The sequence below is a fragment of the Syngnathus leptorhynchus genome, chromosome 18, assembly GCF_054491065.1.
Source record: "Syngnathus leptorhynchus isolate UIUO chromosome 18, UIUO_Slep, whole genome shotgun sequence".
Lineage (NCBI taxonomy): Eukaryota > Metazoa > Chordata > Actinopteri > Syngnathiformes > Syngnathidae > Syngnathus > Syngnathus leptorhynchus.
In genome coordinates this window covers 6,444,967-6,461,643 of record NC_141212.1, presented here as the reverse complement: position 1 = coordinate 6,461,643, position 16,677 = coordinate 6,444,967, and the positions used below count along the sequence as shown (strand labels likewise).

At 40.4% G+C, this 16,677-nt stretch overlaps 1 protein-coding gene across 1 annotated transcript; it reads left to right on the top strand.

Annotated features, from left to right (window-relative positions):
- Nucleotides 1–4,824: 4,824 nt before the first annotated feature.
- tfap2d (transcription factor AP-2 delta (activating enhancer binding protein 2 delta)) lies at nucleotides 4,825–14,666 on the top strand. The gene is made up of 8 exons (XM_085937849.1): nucleotides 4,825–4,962; nucleotides 5,509–6,024; nucleotides 8,598–8,658; nucleotides 11,860–12,025; nucleotides 13,421–13,539; nucleotides 13,636–13,777; nucleotides 13,959–14,072; nucleotides 14,450–14,666. The coding sequence occupies exons 1-8, from the start codon at nucleotides 4,924–4,926 to the stop codon at nucleotides 14,664–14,666; spliced, it is 1,374 nt and encodes a 457-aa protein (XP_085793975.1). The 5' UTR covers nucleotides 4,825–4,923.
- The last annotated feature ends 2,011 nt before the right edge of the window (nucleotides 14,667–16,677 follow it).

Sequence of the window (16,677 nt, the reverse complement as noted above, 5' to 3'; positions counted from 1 at the left end):
GGTTTCTACTCAAGGTCAGTTGTGAAGAACATCATTTCAGGACATATTCATGTGGTCATGTATCAATACTCTTAATATCAATGTATATATTTGGACTATCAGCTCTTTCTGGGCTTAAACATTTCTAAAGACAAAGTGGCAAGATCAAGTTATGCCCCCTATAGACTCCTGCTTCATTTTGCTAATTCAAGATACACAATGCACAGATATTACAAAACGTACACAACTAAAGCTCCAGAACCTGCTTACATGTGTAAAATCGCAGCGGGTGTGTGTGCGCGTGTGTTCATGGATGTGTGAGTGAGGATTTTGAATTTTGCACCAGGTTGATCTTCCCCCCAGGTTGCACTGCCAAAGTGGCGCACTCTGCTGGTTGGGACGTGAACAACAGAAGAAAATGTAAAGACTTCCCACAAACTATATTGACAATTCTAAATTTCAAACGTAAAAAAAAAAATCAATTTAATTTCAGTCCTGAACAAAGTTCGTTTGCTAGCTCATAAATCTGTTATGCCTTATGTCGGATCACTTGCAATTAAAATGACATTAGCATCGCCATATGTTTCAATTTATTGCATTTCCGAGCAAGTTCTCTGCGTAAATCAATAAAGTGGAAATGTGTTATTATAAAATCTTACTACCAACTATTGTGTTGCACAAGAGCTCTGTTTTGATAATCACTTTGCCAGAGATGCTCAGTAACATTGAACTTGACTGAAATATAAGGACTTGTGTTTCTCTGCAGTTTTACATCACTGCAAACTACAACCACGATAAAGAACATAAGATGTCAATAAAAAGTTAGCATTATAATTTTAAATCTCACGATTGCATTTGCTTTCCCCCACATAGCTGGAAAGTATCCCTTGAAAAATAAATAAATATATTTGAATGAGAGAAAAAAACTCGTTGCGGTTCATTTCAAAATAAAAGTGAACGGGAAATTTTGGAAAGACTTGGCTTCCGTGTGATCTCGGGCAGCACTTGAGAAAATTCTGGCAAAGAAAAGTTAATGAGCATCGATCCACGCACAAACACGCACAGACGCACGCGCATCAGGCCCACTGAGCCAACAGCTGCTGAAGTTAAGTTATAAGATCAATTTTATAGCATCGGTTGCTGCTTGGTGGCTGTGGACGTCTATTAAAAAAAATATTGTTCATCAGTGACCGTGTGGAAGAGCGTCGATTGATTGCTTGGATGGCGATTTTAATTAGCAAGAAATCTAAATATTTTATTATTATCATGATTATTATTGTGATTATTATCGTGATTGTTATTATAATTATTATAATAATAATTATGATTATATTATTATTATTATTATTATTACATGTTATTATTAAGCAGAGGGATTATGCATGTCCAATATGGTTACTGAGCTGTCCGTTGGTGGCAGATTGGCCTTCGCTGCACTATTTCAGCAGCAGCTGACACGTGTCTGCCCTCTATGAGCCTCTCTACTGACTTCAGGACTAATTACGCACACAAAGAACCACAATTAAATGCACTAATTGGCAACACAAACCAGCAATGATACCCCAACGCCCATTTTGTTGTTCGTCTTTTATTTTAAAAAGAGATCCATGTGAAAATAATATCAGTTTGACTCGACACTGTGTTTTTATTTGTATTTTTATTACAAACGAATAAAGAACTTGGCAGACAACTCAAAGGTTTTTTTTTTAAGGGTCAATAAAGATTTTTCCGTCTTTCTCTATTGGGCAATCTGTTTCTCCCTGACTGTCCATTTGCCAACGACCACCTGTTTCCTGCCTCCACACCTCACGCACTGCATGCATGGGCAGAAATTAATTTGCTGCGAAACAAGGCGCTGACGCCCCCCAGCACCCCCCCCCCCCCCCCTTACCCTCTACAAACTGACAAGTAAATCCCTACAATTAGCAGATCCATATTAGCATATTAACCTGTGCTTCCAGTCCGTGGCGCATCCTTTATCTAGGTCAGACACCACTTCTCTTAATTGCTTTTTATTTTGGAGGACAAACATCTTCTGGGCCGTTTGTTTATGAATCACGCCATGATTACATGCCGGTCGTTATTTGACTGAAAAAAAGATTCGACTCCGCATGCACACAATCTTGCAGGACTGATATAACGGACGCTCAGAGCCATATGAGCAGGATGAGTGATTAAAATGAAAACAGACTCGAAAAAAAAACGACGCATGCGCAGAGGCAAAACGGCTCCAACTTGGTTAATTAATCAACAAGACACCATTTGTTCATAGCCCCTTGATTGGGACATTTGCACAATAAATTTATTTTTAGTTTAAAACCAGCAAAAAGAAAAATGTTTAATATAGAAAGTCTCCGTGACATCATTATTTTTATTTTATTTTTATTTTTTTATCTTAAATCAACATGCCTCCTGCTGGTCATTGGTCTGTCAAATCACTAGACGCGTCGTGGCAGAAAATTCACACCTGACCTCTATTCTTGTATTGTTTTCTGACACTTGCTCTAAAAATATATCAACCAACCCCTCAGCTCCCGGCAAGAAAGCAATGGGCTGATCAAAATTCTCGCCTCTGGGCTTTACTGCGTTTTGGGCCTTTCCCTGCCTCGTCAAGCGGCAGATGGACTGGCTCCTGTCCGGAGATCAGTGCGCATCTGGTGCATGCAGCGCTTGCAGCCCACGGTATAGTAGGGCCACTTTATATAAGCTCGTCTAGATTTTAATTCATTTCAATTTTCATTTTTGCGCAGGGCGAGTTCGCATCTATTTATTCTAGAAAGGAATAAAAATCCAAATTACATCAGACTGATCATTGCTCTTTTTCATTTGCTGTAGGCCCTCTTCACAACCCTCTCTCTCTCTCACTCATCAATTCTCATTCATTCATTCATTCATTCATTCATTCATTCATTCATTCATTCATTCATTCATGCCTTCGTGAAGCTGAGGTTTGATGCTGAGCCTGGAGGGTACAGGAAAAAAACAACAACCTCGAAACATTAATTAAAATATTTAAGGCCTTGAGAACTTTTTTTTATGATACTATTGGAGGCGTGTTGCTGATTCAGACGAAATTACAGTTTAGTGACGTAACATGAAATATTGCAAATATACAACACAATATGGGACGAAGAAATTTAAAAATAACATCGAATAAATCTTTTTAACTGTTCATGTTCAATTATTATTGTGTATTTACGACAACGGACAGTGTGAGAGGCGTGCATGCAGGAACAGATGGGATCGAAGGCTAAATAGTTGCTTAATTAAAGTGCAGAGTCAATGGTGGCGTCTGGGCGCCAGCAGTCTGCACTTTTAATAATATCACATGAAGAGTGGCTTTTACAGCTGACTAGCAATCAAAACAAAACAAGTCTGATTGGGGCTTATCGTCACTATACTCTCTGTCCATTCGCTGTGAATGGAAGAATGTGACAGTTAAGTCAGACGGTGGATGTTCCCCCCCTCCCCATCTCCTCCACAGTTGCTTTTGCTCCTCTCCAGGCTGTGGCCGCGAGCTTTACCTTCTCGCGTTCACGTTTTGTATTGCTGTTTCTTCCTAGGCTGCCCAAGGGCAACGACTATAGCTATAGGTGGTGTTTGTACTCCTTAAACAGGCTGCAGATATCACACGGTGCACCGATGTCTCATATTAGCCTCTTTATTCGAGTGGGACGTGTTCACCGGTGATTTTTAACATCGTCATTTACAAGGTAAAAGTCAATGAAACGAATGCAAAGATAAGAAAAAAAAAGACTCTTATCTTGTCAGGGTTTCTGTATTAACATATCCTTGCAAGAGCAGCACGACCACCCCGAGGGCGCGTGCACAGGTGAGTAAAATCACGAGGATATATAGTACAGAAGAAGGTCACCGGATTTATCGAAAAAAAAAGTCATAAAAGCAATTCAATATTAACAACAGTGACTAAAAACATAAATAATCACGAGTTTTGATTGAAATTGGAGCGGAAATGACAAAAATACAAAATACATGTAAAGGAAAATAAAAATTGAATCCAGACACACGGGTAAGAAAAATCCCATGCAAATTCAACAGTCAAAGCAATGTTGAAAATGAAAACATTCAATCGTAGTTAAGAAAACATGTTGAAAGTCCATTACAAAATGATTTGTGTTCTCGTAAAAATCAACGAATGTTTATAGGATATATGCCTAAAATGCACTCCTTTTGTTTGGAAATTCGCGTTTAAATGAAACAAAAAAAACAATACAAATATTTTTAAACGCGCAAAAGCATAATAAATCCATCCCCATATCAAATTGTTCCATCCAAGCTCTCTCCGCATATCATTTTTTTAACAATCAAAACTATTTTTTATTTCCAACACAAATATGCAAATATTCGATATAATGCTCGAAAGTAAACTTACATTTTGGGGGGGTTGAAAATCCGCACGCGTTTGTCAAAATAAAAATACATTAAAAAAAAAAAAAGAAAGCTGTTGATATGGGGCGGAAAGCAACAACACGGTGAAAGCGAGCAGAGCACCAAGCACAAACGGGTCAAAAATGGAAATGTCCGCAAAAAAAAACCGGAGGAAATTGTTGAAAGCAGCACGTGCTTCCTTATCAAGGCGAAGATACAATATTTATTCCCGGTCTCCCGGGATGCCCCACTCCGTCTATTGTCCTCCCATTCCTCAGTGCTGATGCTTAATTTTCAAAACTTCTATATTACCAAGGGACCTACGACATCAGCCGAGAAATACCCTGCAAGTACAAAATCCGTGAGCCAGCCCCGTCCGTGCAGAGGGGAGACGCTCGCCTTGCACCAGCTTTTCCCTGCCCTTACTACCCACACACAGAGCGCGAGGGGAGACTTTCCCATTTATCGCACATTTTGGGGACTTTAACACCTTTTTTTGCCATCGTTGGAGAGGAGCGGGGGGGAAAGCAACGGGTTACTTTGGAGAAACACACAATGTCAGCGACCTTCCCGGGACTTGTCCACGACGCAGAGGTACGTTTCTTTATTTACTTCGAAATGGATTCAACTTAAAGGGTATGCGTAAAGCGGATTTGGGAGGTAAATATATTTAGGTCTTTAAATTTTACAAAACAAATTTGCAAATTTAAACAGCTAAACAGTTTTTTTTTAAATGCAGGAGTTCCCCAAGAAAATATATTTTATCAGTATGTGGATGACGGAGTGGTATATCTTTCTCCGTATATGTTTCTCCATTGTGAGCAACTGGGAGCAGCATGATATACTAATATATACATTTTTATTTGAGTTTTTTTACGCGGCGACAAACTTGCGGAAAAAGAGAGGATAAGAAAAAAGCAGATGATGGCTCCAGTTGCGACGGAGCGTTAGTTTGCCTCCCGGGCGTGCAGGTGACATCTTCAGGTGGTTTAAAAGCGAGAGGGGACGCGCTTCGAGAGTGAAGGCTGTGTTTTTTCGGAATGTGTTTTTTTTTTTTTTTTGCAAGCCAGTGTGAGAAGACAGCTTGCTGATGCTAAATGACACCGTTCCCACAGCCCGCTTGTCTTTCTTATCCCGCAGATACGTCACGACGGATCAAACAGCTACCGACTCATGCAGCTCGGTTGCCTGGAGTCCGTGGCCAACTCCTCGGTCGCCTACTCCTCCTCCTCCCCGCTCACCTACCCGGCGCCGGCGGGCACGGAGTTCGCCTCTCCTTATTTCTCGGCCAACCACCAGTACACTCCCCTGCACCACCAGTCCTTCCACTATGAGTTCCAGCACTCGCACCCGGCCGTGGCCCCAGAGGCCTACGGGCTCAACTCACTCCACTCGGGTCAGTACTACCAGCAGATCCACCACGGAGAGCCCGCAGACTTTATCAACCTGCACAACGCACGGTCGGCACTCAAGTCGTCGTGTCTAGACGAGCAGCAACGGCGGGAGCTGGGCTGCCTCGACGCTTACCGGCGACACGACCTGTCGCTCATGACGTCACACGGCTCCCAGGCCTACGGCGTCGGGATGCACCATCCGGACCAGAGATTGCTACCTGCTGGCGGCCTGGGCCTCCCTGCGACTGCAGATGACCTGCAGGTACCTGCGACTTCCATTTTTTTGCATCCCCCTCCCACCAACCAAAATCATCACATTTACTGCAAACCACTCTACCAACCGTCATGCAAAGCTTTTCGTAAACGTTAATCGAGGCATATTAGAAATTTTTTTTTCATTTAGCCTAGTCCAATCAAAAACAGTCAAGTGTGGTCCAATGCATACTTCAGTCTGACATAGCACCTGTATATAGTATTGTGCAATTCAATTGTTTTTATTGTGGTCTAGTTTAGTCTAGTGATCCAGTCTAGTCTCGTCTGGTACAGTGTAATGTGGTATAGTTGTAAAGTGAGATTATTCATGTAGGATATACATAAAGCAAATAAAGTCCTGCCTGTCATAGGTAAGAGTCTAACAATACAATATATAATCAACTCTTAAATAGTCTATAGTTGGGTAATCAAAATACATGTTAACTATAGTACAGTCCAGTGTAGTATGGTCCCCCCCACCCCACCCAGCACCCGTGCCCCACTGGCCTACTATTATCATCACCCCCCCACCTCCACTACAACCATAATTCCAAATTATGAGTGGGAAGGAGGGCGCCAGATGTCTGCCAGTCTGCCGACAGCGCTGGGCCCTTCGTGCGTCTTTGGAAGCTGGTGAGGTCTATAAAGAAAAGAGAATAATGCTGCATGCATATCATCTCGAGATCATTTGCTTGCCAGCAAGTCAGGAGGGGAAACCGAAACCGAACGTGACCCTACAACAAGTAAATGTCAAGTCTGCACGGGACTGTGCCTCGGAAAGCCAGGCGTCTTTTTTTGAAAGGTTAATTGACTGGCAGTCTATACAATCCTCGTCAAATCCGCCCTTTATTTTTCCACACGCACACGTGACCTAGATTTTACATAATTCTTTTGGATGTAAAGTAGTGGAGATGAAAACTGCGTGTGCGTGCATGTGCGTGCGTGTGTCCGGCTAGCTGTTGAGGCGAAGAAAAGCGGCTAGTTTCTCTATTCTGTGGTCAAGGGCGGATTAAGGGATCGGGGTTGAGGACACAATACCCTGCTTGAGCACCATAAAGCACCGTAGTTTATCCAATTACAGACTTAACGTCAATCAACTTTGTCACTTATGCAGCGACATCTGAGCTGATTTAAACAAGCTTCTAGTTAAACACGTTGCCAAATTATTTCGACTGCGTTAAGTGTTTTTGCCAAAATGCCTTTTTTCTTCATGGTTTTTTTTCTTTCTTTTTTTTAATTAAAAAAAATGAAGAAAAGTAAGCCTTCAGTGGATTATGATTAAAATGTGACACGGATGCATGAATGGAATTGTATGCAGGTATTTATTGAACTCTTGAATCTGACTTTGACCTAAATATAAATATATTCGTCCACGTACGTCATAGCAGCATTTGAAAATAATTTATATGAGCATATCTTTTTGTTATACATTTATTTAATTTAATTGATTTCTTATCTATTTATTTCTGCTTAAATTACACCCTGTTTTTTTTTTTCGTTTTTACTGGGAAGTAAAGCTCATATTGACTGATGGTATAAAACCAGCGCAGTTTAGGTCCTTTATCGGGTAAAAGAAAGAACCAAAGGGTCCGTGAACCTGAGCTCGCACAAGGCGTGAACGGAACAGATGCGCCTGTATGGTTCCGTGGAGCCCACTGTCATCTTTTGAGCGCCTTAAAGAGATTTTCATGCCGAACAAAAGCATCTGCCACACCTTTCCCCCGTCACTAAGCTAATTCATGCAAGACCTCTGCGTTTTGTATATTGATTTTATAATCACTTTAGCTTCGCAATGGAATAAAAAGAAACAGAGCAGGAGCTGGTTTTTATGTCTAGCCTACAATACTCCTCCCCCCCGCCCCCCTCCACCAAAGGCGAACTACAACACACTCGCTTTCCCCCACTTTATTATAATCGGGGAGTTTTCTGCGTGGGCGCGGGCCTTGAGGCTCGCACGAGGGATTAAGTGTTGCTGAATATAAAGAGCGTGTTCTTCTTTCTTGATGACACTGTTGATAGTGCTGATCTGGACCAAAATGGCGGCGCTCGCAAATGCACATAGATCTACAAGTTTACAACAGGATAACCTGCAGATAGTCAAAATATATAGATTTTATTATTATTTTTTATCTAAAAACTGATATGACCTTCCCTATCCTTGTTAACCTTTATAAAGTTAAAAAAAGCCTCAATATTTACCTTGTATGTGCTTCATATCTAAAGACATTGCAATTAGTCATTCATAGCTCTCATTCAGTGTAATGTTTTATATTCGTTTAATTGCTGTTGCGATAAAAGTCACGTGCATGTGGAGTTTTTAAAAAAATGTATTTATTGAATTTCACTTTCACTAAATAAGTCCGCTTGCCCCAAATATTTTAAAATCACAGTATGTTTATGGTACAATAATAACAATCATTAAAAAAAGATACGTCTATTTTTTATGACATTATATGGATCCGATGCATTTGTTTTTGGTAAACTGCACATAGACAATTTAACTGTTGTCTCCTATAGCAATCAAATAATGCGCGCAAAGTGATTTTGAGCATCCCATCCATGTTAATGAGCGCGTCTCCACAGGGCTCCGTGGAAGCGCAGTGTGGGCTTGTGCTCAACGGCCAAGGGGGCGTCATCCGGAGAGGTAAGACCCACTTCCACTTCTCTGTTCTGTTGTGTTGTATTGTTGTATACCCCAGGCCGTGAATACTCACTTTCAGACACGACAAGACAAGACAAGACAAGAGAGCAACCAGACAAACACGCCGGAACACAACCCACTCGTGTGCTGTCAGCATGTTATGCACATCACTTGTAACCGTGTGGATACATGCTGCTTCCAATTTCCGGTCTGAAATCACTTTAGAGTCACTTCGTGGCCGACACATTGAGATGATCCCCTTTATTTCATGCTAATTGATTGATCACATATTTATTTAATACGCGGAATTAATTAAAGGTGTTACATGTGGACACGTGGGTCTTGCATACACACACGCGAATGTTATCAGATATAGAATCGGTGATGCAATTCAAGATTAAAAATATAATTCATTGTAGGGATCATCACCAAGTAAATCAAATCAAATTACAACGTAAAACCATCAAAACCATCACAGCATTTGGTGCACTTGTATAATTATTTTATAATAGGCCTACCGAATGAGACATTACCAAATGTTTACCTTTTCAAGGACAGTAATTTTTTTTTTTCCTATGGACAAAATTCGATTTGTTGATTTTTAAATGTTTTACTAATTGTGTGATTTCATGCTATTTTACATTTTGACGCCACAGTAAAACGTGATTGATTAATTTTGGTCACCTGAAAACGATGTTGGCACGGCAAGTTTTTTTTTTGCAGACCAAACTAAACAAATTCGGTCATGCTGTTTTTTTTTGTGGGTTATTGTTATACATACCGATTTATTTAGATGTTTTTTTTTTCAGTTTAACTGCATTTGTCATAAATAAGTCTCGGTTATTTTGTCTGTGTTTTTGCAAACGTACGGAGTTGTTTGCGCGCATTTTGCATTGCAAAAGATGCTGTTTTTTTAAGAGCACGCGCGTTTGTACGTGTGCGTGAGTGTGTTTATAGTCAGACCGTTGTGCTTTTCTATACGGAGAGGAAAGCGGCGTGTCTCCAGTTTAATTTTTCATCAGGCCTTCTTAGGTGTTGGGGCTTTTCTGTCGGATTGACGCGGGAATCCCTCCGCTATCACATTCGGTTAATGGTGCGCAGTATTTGGCCCTGAGCTCAGCCGCCGCAACCATCACAACCAATAATCTTTGCTTTAGCTCGCACTCCTGTATCGATAGCTTCTCTCGCCTCGGGCGCACGCTTTGATATGCTAATGAGGATCGGGGCTCCGGATTCAGCCGAGATCATATTAATGTTGTTCTTTCTGACTGCGGCTTTGCGGGCATGAATATTCACATAATACCCCCCGTCCCCCCCTGCGCCAGAAGAAAATCAGTCAAGAAAGGCGCTCGCTATACTTAAGAGTCGTCTGCGCTTTTAATCACCCTGCGAGGCCCACTTCCGGTTCCGAGCATGACATCACCACTTTCACGCGCTCCAGTTACGCGCTGTCAAGCAAGTCACGCGGTCTTGTAAGAAGCTGTAAACATTGTTGTTAAACTATGAGAAGAATGACATTTGGCCCGTGTTCTTTTTCTTTAATTTTCGGCAAACTGGTTTTAAAACAGGCGCTTGATTCCGCGTGTGATCCCGCCCGCCGCTCGCGCCGCAGCCCGAGGCTACTCTCCGTTGCTTAAATACCGTTATCGCCTCTGGGCCCGCACGCTCCACTCGCTGCACTAGCAGCAATAGCTCGTTTCGATTGCCCTTGGCAACATAAAATACAAACTACTTTGTATCAAAACATTTTTAGGGGAATTAATACGATGTGAACCCGAGGCTTTCAGAGGCGCGCGCCCCTGTCAGGGCGCGTGAATCTGACAGACAGGTCACATATTGTGGTATAAAGGAAACGGACACTCCCGTATCCACAATGTCGCTGTCCAGGTACTGAAATACAATTGTCGCTGTGGTTTTAAAAATGGCGGACTTTCTGTGGCAAGGAAAGTAACACAGGCTGGTGCATTTGTGTGGCTGGTGAATAATATATTTTGAGGGCTAAAATGTAGGTTAGAAAGGCTTAGTTGGTGGCCAAATATGTCCACGTTGGCCGCCCCGAAAAAAGACTGGCGTGGGCATCTTCGCCTGCAGCCCTGTTCTGCTTGGCCTAAATGGAATCTTTTCTTCTAATTCCATCACATCATGGCCTGATAACAAAGCGACACACCCCACTGTTAGATTTGATAATGAGGCAGATGAATAATAGAATATAGCTGACAGTACATCAGACAGCAACCTTGCGTTTCAGCTGCTTGGCACGTTAGTTTAAGTGAAAGTTTATTAATAATAGGCGTCCTCAGTGAAAGTAGTCAATATTTTCGAGGAGGAGAGCAGTGAGACTTACTCAGATGCAGTTAATAATGTGTAAGAGCCTTCGCTAGAAGGATTTATTAACACTTTTACAAGCACAACTTAGTCAACTTGGTGGCGGGGTTTGTTTGCATTAAAGCAGACAGCTCCGACCTACAAATATTAGTCTGAAGCTCAAGTGCACATGGAAATGACATTTTAATGATGAGAAATGGCTTTTAAACTCTGCATCTTGGAAATGGACAGTATATATTTACAGTTGGTGCCAGCAATTCTTATGTTTAAAATAAATAAATAAATACAGATCAAACGTTTAGTAATACTAATGTGCCAATGATTTGAAGAAAGACCCCCCAATTTTTTTTTTTACCTAAGCTATAACTGGGTTGACAGCCCACTTAACAATTAATATCAGATTTTTTTTCAATTTCAATGATTTTCCACAAGCTACCAAGTCAATATGACCGCATAGGTTTATCTTTAGAATGATGAAACTAAAAAGACAACAAGTCTTGAATTGCATGCTTTTTTAACATAAGAGTAATTTTAAATAATACATGCAGTGCTTAGTTCACTGAGTTATATTTGTCATTACATTTGCTCAAAACCTTTATTGTTTTGGCTCTCTGACTTCAGCAAGTATTGTATTTAAAGTCATGTATTTTTTTGTAATATCATTGCTCATAATACATTTAATTACCAATTAGCCTATTTACAAATGTAAACTTAATGTGATCATAGCAAATACACACAATTTAATTACTTTCTTGTAATGCATTCTTTTTGATGAGCAGTACACTTTAACAAATGTTCTACTTTCTGTCACAGTTAAAAAAAAAAATAAAGTTGTTGTGATATTTTTGTTCTAACAAATTGTCTTGCATTTGCGTGCAGGGGGAACTTGTGTGGTGAATCCGACAGATCTATTCTGCTCGGTACCAGGTCGACTGTCACTCCTCAGCTCCACCTCTAAGTACAAAGTCACCATCGCAGAGGTGAAAAGAAGACTGTCACCACCAGAATGCCTCAACGCCTCTCTTCTGGGTGGAATACTGCGCAGGTTCGTACAAAAATCACATCAATGTGACAGCTATATTACTTTTTGGAGGTGGAGGACTCAAGACACCACTTGCATTGAAGCCAATGAGATCCAAAAAATGATAATAAAAATAATAGGGATTGTTTTTACTGCTTTTTTTTCCAGACCAAAAGTAAATATTCAGTCTCAATGCAGAGTACCGATATTTCTTGTATTTTCGGCAAATAAAATGTCTTTTAACACAATGACAGAAATTGTGAGCCAAAACCACAGATGATGATTTCACCGACATGTCAAATTACCACAGTATAGCGTCACCTACTGCAGAGGAGGACTCTAACTGGTCTTCATACTTGCCCATCCTGATAATACCTGTCAGAATGATGCAATGTAGTTCCACACCATCATATTATAAGCATTATGAGTGTCAATTGATCAAACATTTCCTGGACATACAGTATACTTTCCAGACACACACTCTGCTGAAGCACTGCGCTTCAATTATGTTGAGTTAGAGGGTCCATAGTAATTGCGAGAGATTGTAGAGCACTTTTTAGACGCTAATCTATCTAATGAACATTGAAGAGCGTTACATGAGTCTTTGTAGAGCTCAGATAAAAGAGAGGATATGCTGGTAGGGAAATATTCACAAAGACTATTGGTGAGTCTGAGCCAAACCATGCTAGGATTAGAGGAACCAGAGGGTCGGCTGTATTATTGATGGGGTGGAGAGACAGACGGGCAAAGAGGAGACAGGCTTTGAGAAATGGTCAAATAAGGTGACTAAACTAAAACATGAGGAAGAAAAACAACAATGATAATATACAGCTCTGTGCAATGTCAAACAAAGTATTGGCAAATATTTTAGACACTTTTCATGGGATCAATATATATATCAGGAGATATATTTTTTGCTCATGTCTCATTATATAAAGCAAAGCTTTTTTTGGAAATTAGTACAGTTTGATGAATTTTACTTCAAACACGATGATCTGCATCCATTAGTAGGATTAGAACTAAGAAAACCTATATTGTCACATTTCTACAAGGAATAGAAAATAAAAATGACATTGATCTAAAATAGTGTGTACCTAACTAAAGATAAATGCGCTAACAACAGAGAAGAAGCTCAATGGGAATTACAAAGTGAAAACGCATTAAATATGCAAATGTGCTTGATTAAAGAAATGACGGTTATCCTCAAGGTGACATATTATAATTTATTCAGCCTTTCATTTACTATAATCCTGTTGTCATAATAAAATGAAATCTTGTTCGCTATATATTACTTTGTCAATATTGGACTCTTGCAGCTAAATCGAGTTGTATTTTTTGGAACAATTCCCAAGAAACCGGAGGTCCAAATATTCTAAAAATATGGAAGACGTGATGCTAAATTTGTTGACTCTTCTACAGAGCCAAGTCAAAGAACGGCGGCCGGTGTCTTCGGGAGAAATTAGACCGTCTCGGCCTCAACCTGCCAGCAGGACGGAGGAAAGCTGCCAATGTCACACTGCTCACCTCCCTGGTGGAGGGTGAGTTAGTTTTGATGTTTTCATTTTCCAATGGAGCTTTTATCCTTCCCTTTTTGGTCCGCATCCCTCTTATCACTCTGTGATGTGTATATGCAGGAGAAGCGCTCCACCTGGCAAGAGACTTTGGCTACACCTGCGAGACAGAATTTCCCAGCAAAGCAGTGGGCGAACATTTGGCCCGACAGCACAATGAGTCGAAAGAAACCAGCGCACGAAAGAAAATGGTTTTGGCTACAAAGTGAGAACACACACACACACTACTCCACCCATGTACACACATAAACCGTTCATGAAAATATGTCCCGCGATTGCAGAATGTAAACAAAGCCGTGCGGGTGGTTATTTCTACCAAGATACAAAAAAACATTAGCAGCTTTTTGGATGCCGATTCCCTGAGTCATTTCTTTTATTTCTGTCAGGCAAATCTGTAAGGAGTTCCAGGACTTGTTGAGTCAAGATCGCTCTCCATTGGGATCCTCCAGACCGACACCAATTTTGGACCTGGACATCCAGAGACACCTTACACACTTCAGGTAACAAACACTAATGAAAAAAGATTTGTCGTCACCATTGTTGCAGAATTCATGTTTGGTCTCCATTGGGCCATTTGCCATTTGGAAATGTGGCAACTCTGCAATTTAGTACATTAGGGAAGAGAGGTGGGGGGGGGGGCTCTTAGCAGAAAGGTCATGTGTGATGTCACCCTTCAGAAAAAGGTTTAACAATCTCCAAGTAATGAACATAATACTAGCAAGGGACTGGACTCAAATGTTAGCACAGCATGCAGCTGCTTGAAGTAGCTTATCTGATCTTCTACCACAGGGATAGACAACTTAAATAGGGGGGACATCATTTTTCTATGACTATTACCGGGGTCCTTACATTTTTTCTATCCTCTTCTCCCCAATAGTCTAATCACCCACGGTTTTGGTACGCCGGCTGTTTGCGCCGCTCTCAGCACTTTCCAAACAGTCCTGAGCGAGATGCTCAACTACCTGGACAAAAACTCAAGCGGCAAAACAAGTGGACCAACTGATCAACAGATTAACAGCGGCTCGGAAAAGTCGCAGCTCCGCAAAGCAACCGAGCCCCAGAGCAAAGACGGGAAAACTGAAAAGACTGAGTAGTCCCACCTGCCTGGTCCCCCGTGCCTTGAAGTTGTGTGTGCGTGTGTATGTGTATATTTATTTCTTTTATTTATTGATTGATTTATGCACTCATGATGTACACATGGACATTCTACCATCAGTGTGCCATTGCGGGGTTGGTAATTGCTCAATACACACATCCACTCACAAACACACAGCCATAAAAGGGGTTTGAAGTAATTTGAATGTGCTGAATCAATATAAAACCACAAGACTTGACTTTCCTCTGGTTTATCCAAAACGGGGTCACCAACCTTTATGAACATGAGAAATACTTTTTGGGTACTAATTATTGTGAAGGGCTACAAGTTAGATACACACTACTAAAATAACAGATTTTATCTATGTGAAGATACTGTTCAATAATTGTTCACAGAATATGCAACATTTTATTTCTATACATTTCTGCAAATGTTTACATTTTGAAATGCTTCATTCGAAAACATTCCAATGAAATCACCATCACAAGTGAGCTCCTTTTAAAAGAGGCCATTGGGCAGCTCATGTGGTCCTTGCCCACCATGTTGGTGACCCCTGACCTACAACTATAACCTTCTTTGATTGGCAACTTTCTGAAGACAAAATCCATTGCAACACAACAAATGAATTGTTTTGAGAGCATTTCCTTGGCTTCATTCTGAATTTCATAATCCGTGGTATAGCAAGCAGCAGAGAATATTTTTACCCATGAGCCTGGTATGAAGCAAAAGCATGTTCTGATGAGAAATTAGTAAGATTTCTTACTCAATTCTTTTGAGAACACATTGAATGTGCCAACATGAGCTATAGGCTACGCTATGACGTGTGAGTGGAAACATTTTTTTATGAGTTGTTATTTATATGGGGGGGGGGGGGGGGGTGTAAAGTGTGAGATGGGTCCAAGTCAGCCATTTTGTAACAGTGACTCAGCAATCACTATTTCCTGTGCATGTCCATGTCTACCTTTGTACACTCTCGGAAAACGGCAGCTTTAGCCGACACAAGCTCTACGACTTGCTCATGAACATTTGTAAAGATATATATAAATATTTAAATAACTTTTCTTGTAGGATTTGGACTATATATATATGTTTAACCCCTACATTTGAAAAAAATGCTGGTGTTCAATAAATACAAGTTGCTATGTGTTCTATTATTTACTCGGGCCTCAATATGTTGTGTATGCAAACACGGACACGCACACAGTGAATCTAAATTAACAACGAGTTCAAAGTAAACAAATTTAACTCATTCATTCATTCTAGTTTCCAATACTGACATTAAATCTAAAAACACTCTTCGAAATGATGTGCGGTGAGGAGCTACCCATGTTCAAAAGCTTGTTTTGCTAGCACGTGCACTCATGTTTGCTTTCATGCTGAGTGATTTATGTCAACTTAACTGTTGAAATAAATCTAAAGAAAGAAAAAAAAAGATTAAACAACGGCATCTCCATCCCACCTTTGTAGATGGTGTTTACTTGTTAGTATTCCAGTCATTTGAAAAGGAGGTCACACGCTCTATACGTGGCATTAAAATACAAAATCAGTCACATTCACAAAGATGCCTACACTGGTTTGTCACATTCACTCAATATCGGAAAGCTTCAAGTGGGAAAGTGATCTATCAATAAAGACAGTGATGTGTGAAGGAAAGATGTGCCGTGGGTGTCGTATGCTACAAGTTTGCTGCTATTGTTAGATTTCATGCTGCTACACAGATATGGCAGGAAGGATTAGACAGAAATTCTTTCAAGTAATTTAAGGACAATTAATTTGTCACAAATAGTCATAATGCTACTCAGTGATAATACGGAAGAATGATTTTTAAAATGTGCATGCACAATGTGATGAAATTCTGATTTTTAAGAGTTTTTCAGTCAGTCTTTGATAGAAGCGTCATTTATTAAGTTTTAAAAGTTACATACTTTTATATTATTTCAACGTTCATATTGTGATGTTATTACTCCCCATTTTATAGCCATGTTAACAATTCATTGACATTTTTTAAC

Excerpts from the sequence above, each read along its gene's own strand:
- tfap2d (XM_085937849.1), top strand. The coding sequence starts at position 4,924 with ATGTCAGCGACCTTCCCGGGACTTGTCCACGACGCAGAG. Across the intron at positions 4,963-5,508 it reads GACTTGTCCACGACGCAGAG|ATACGTCACGACGGATCAAA; the intron begins GTACGTTTCTTT and ends CTTATCCCGCAG. Across the intron at positions 12,026-13,420 it reads CTGGGTGGAATACTGCGCAG|AGCCAAGTCAAAGAACGGCG; the intron begins GTTCGTACAAAA and ends ACTCTTCTACAG.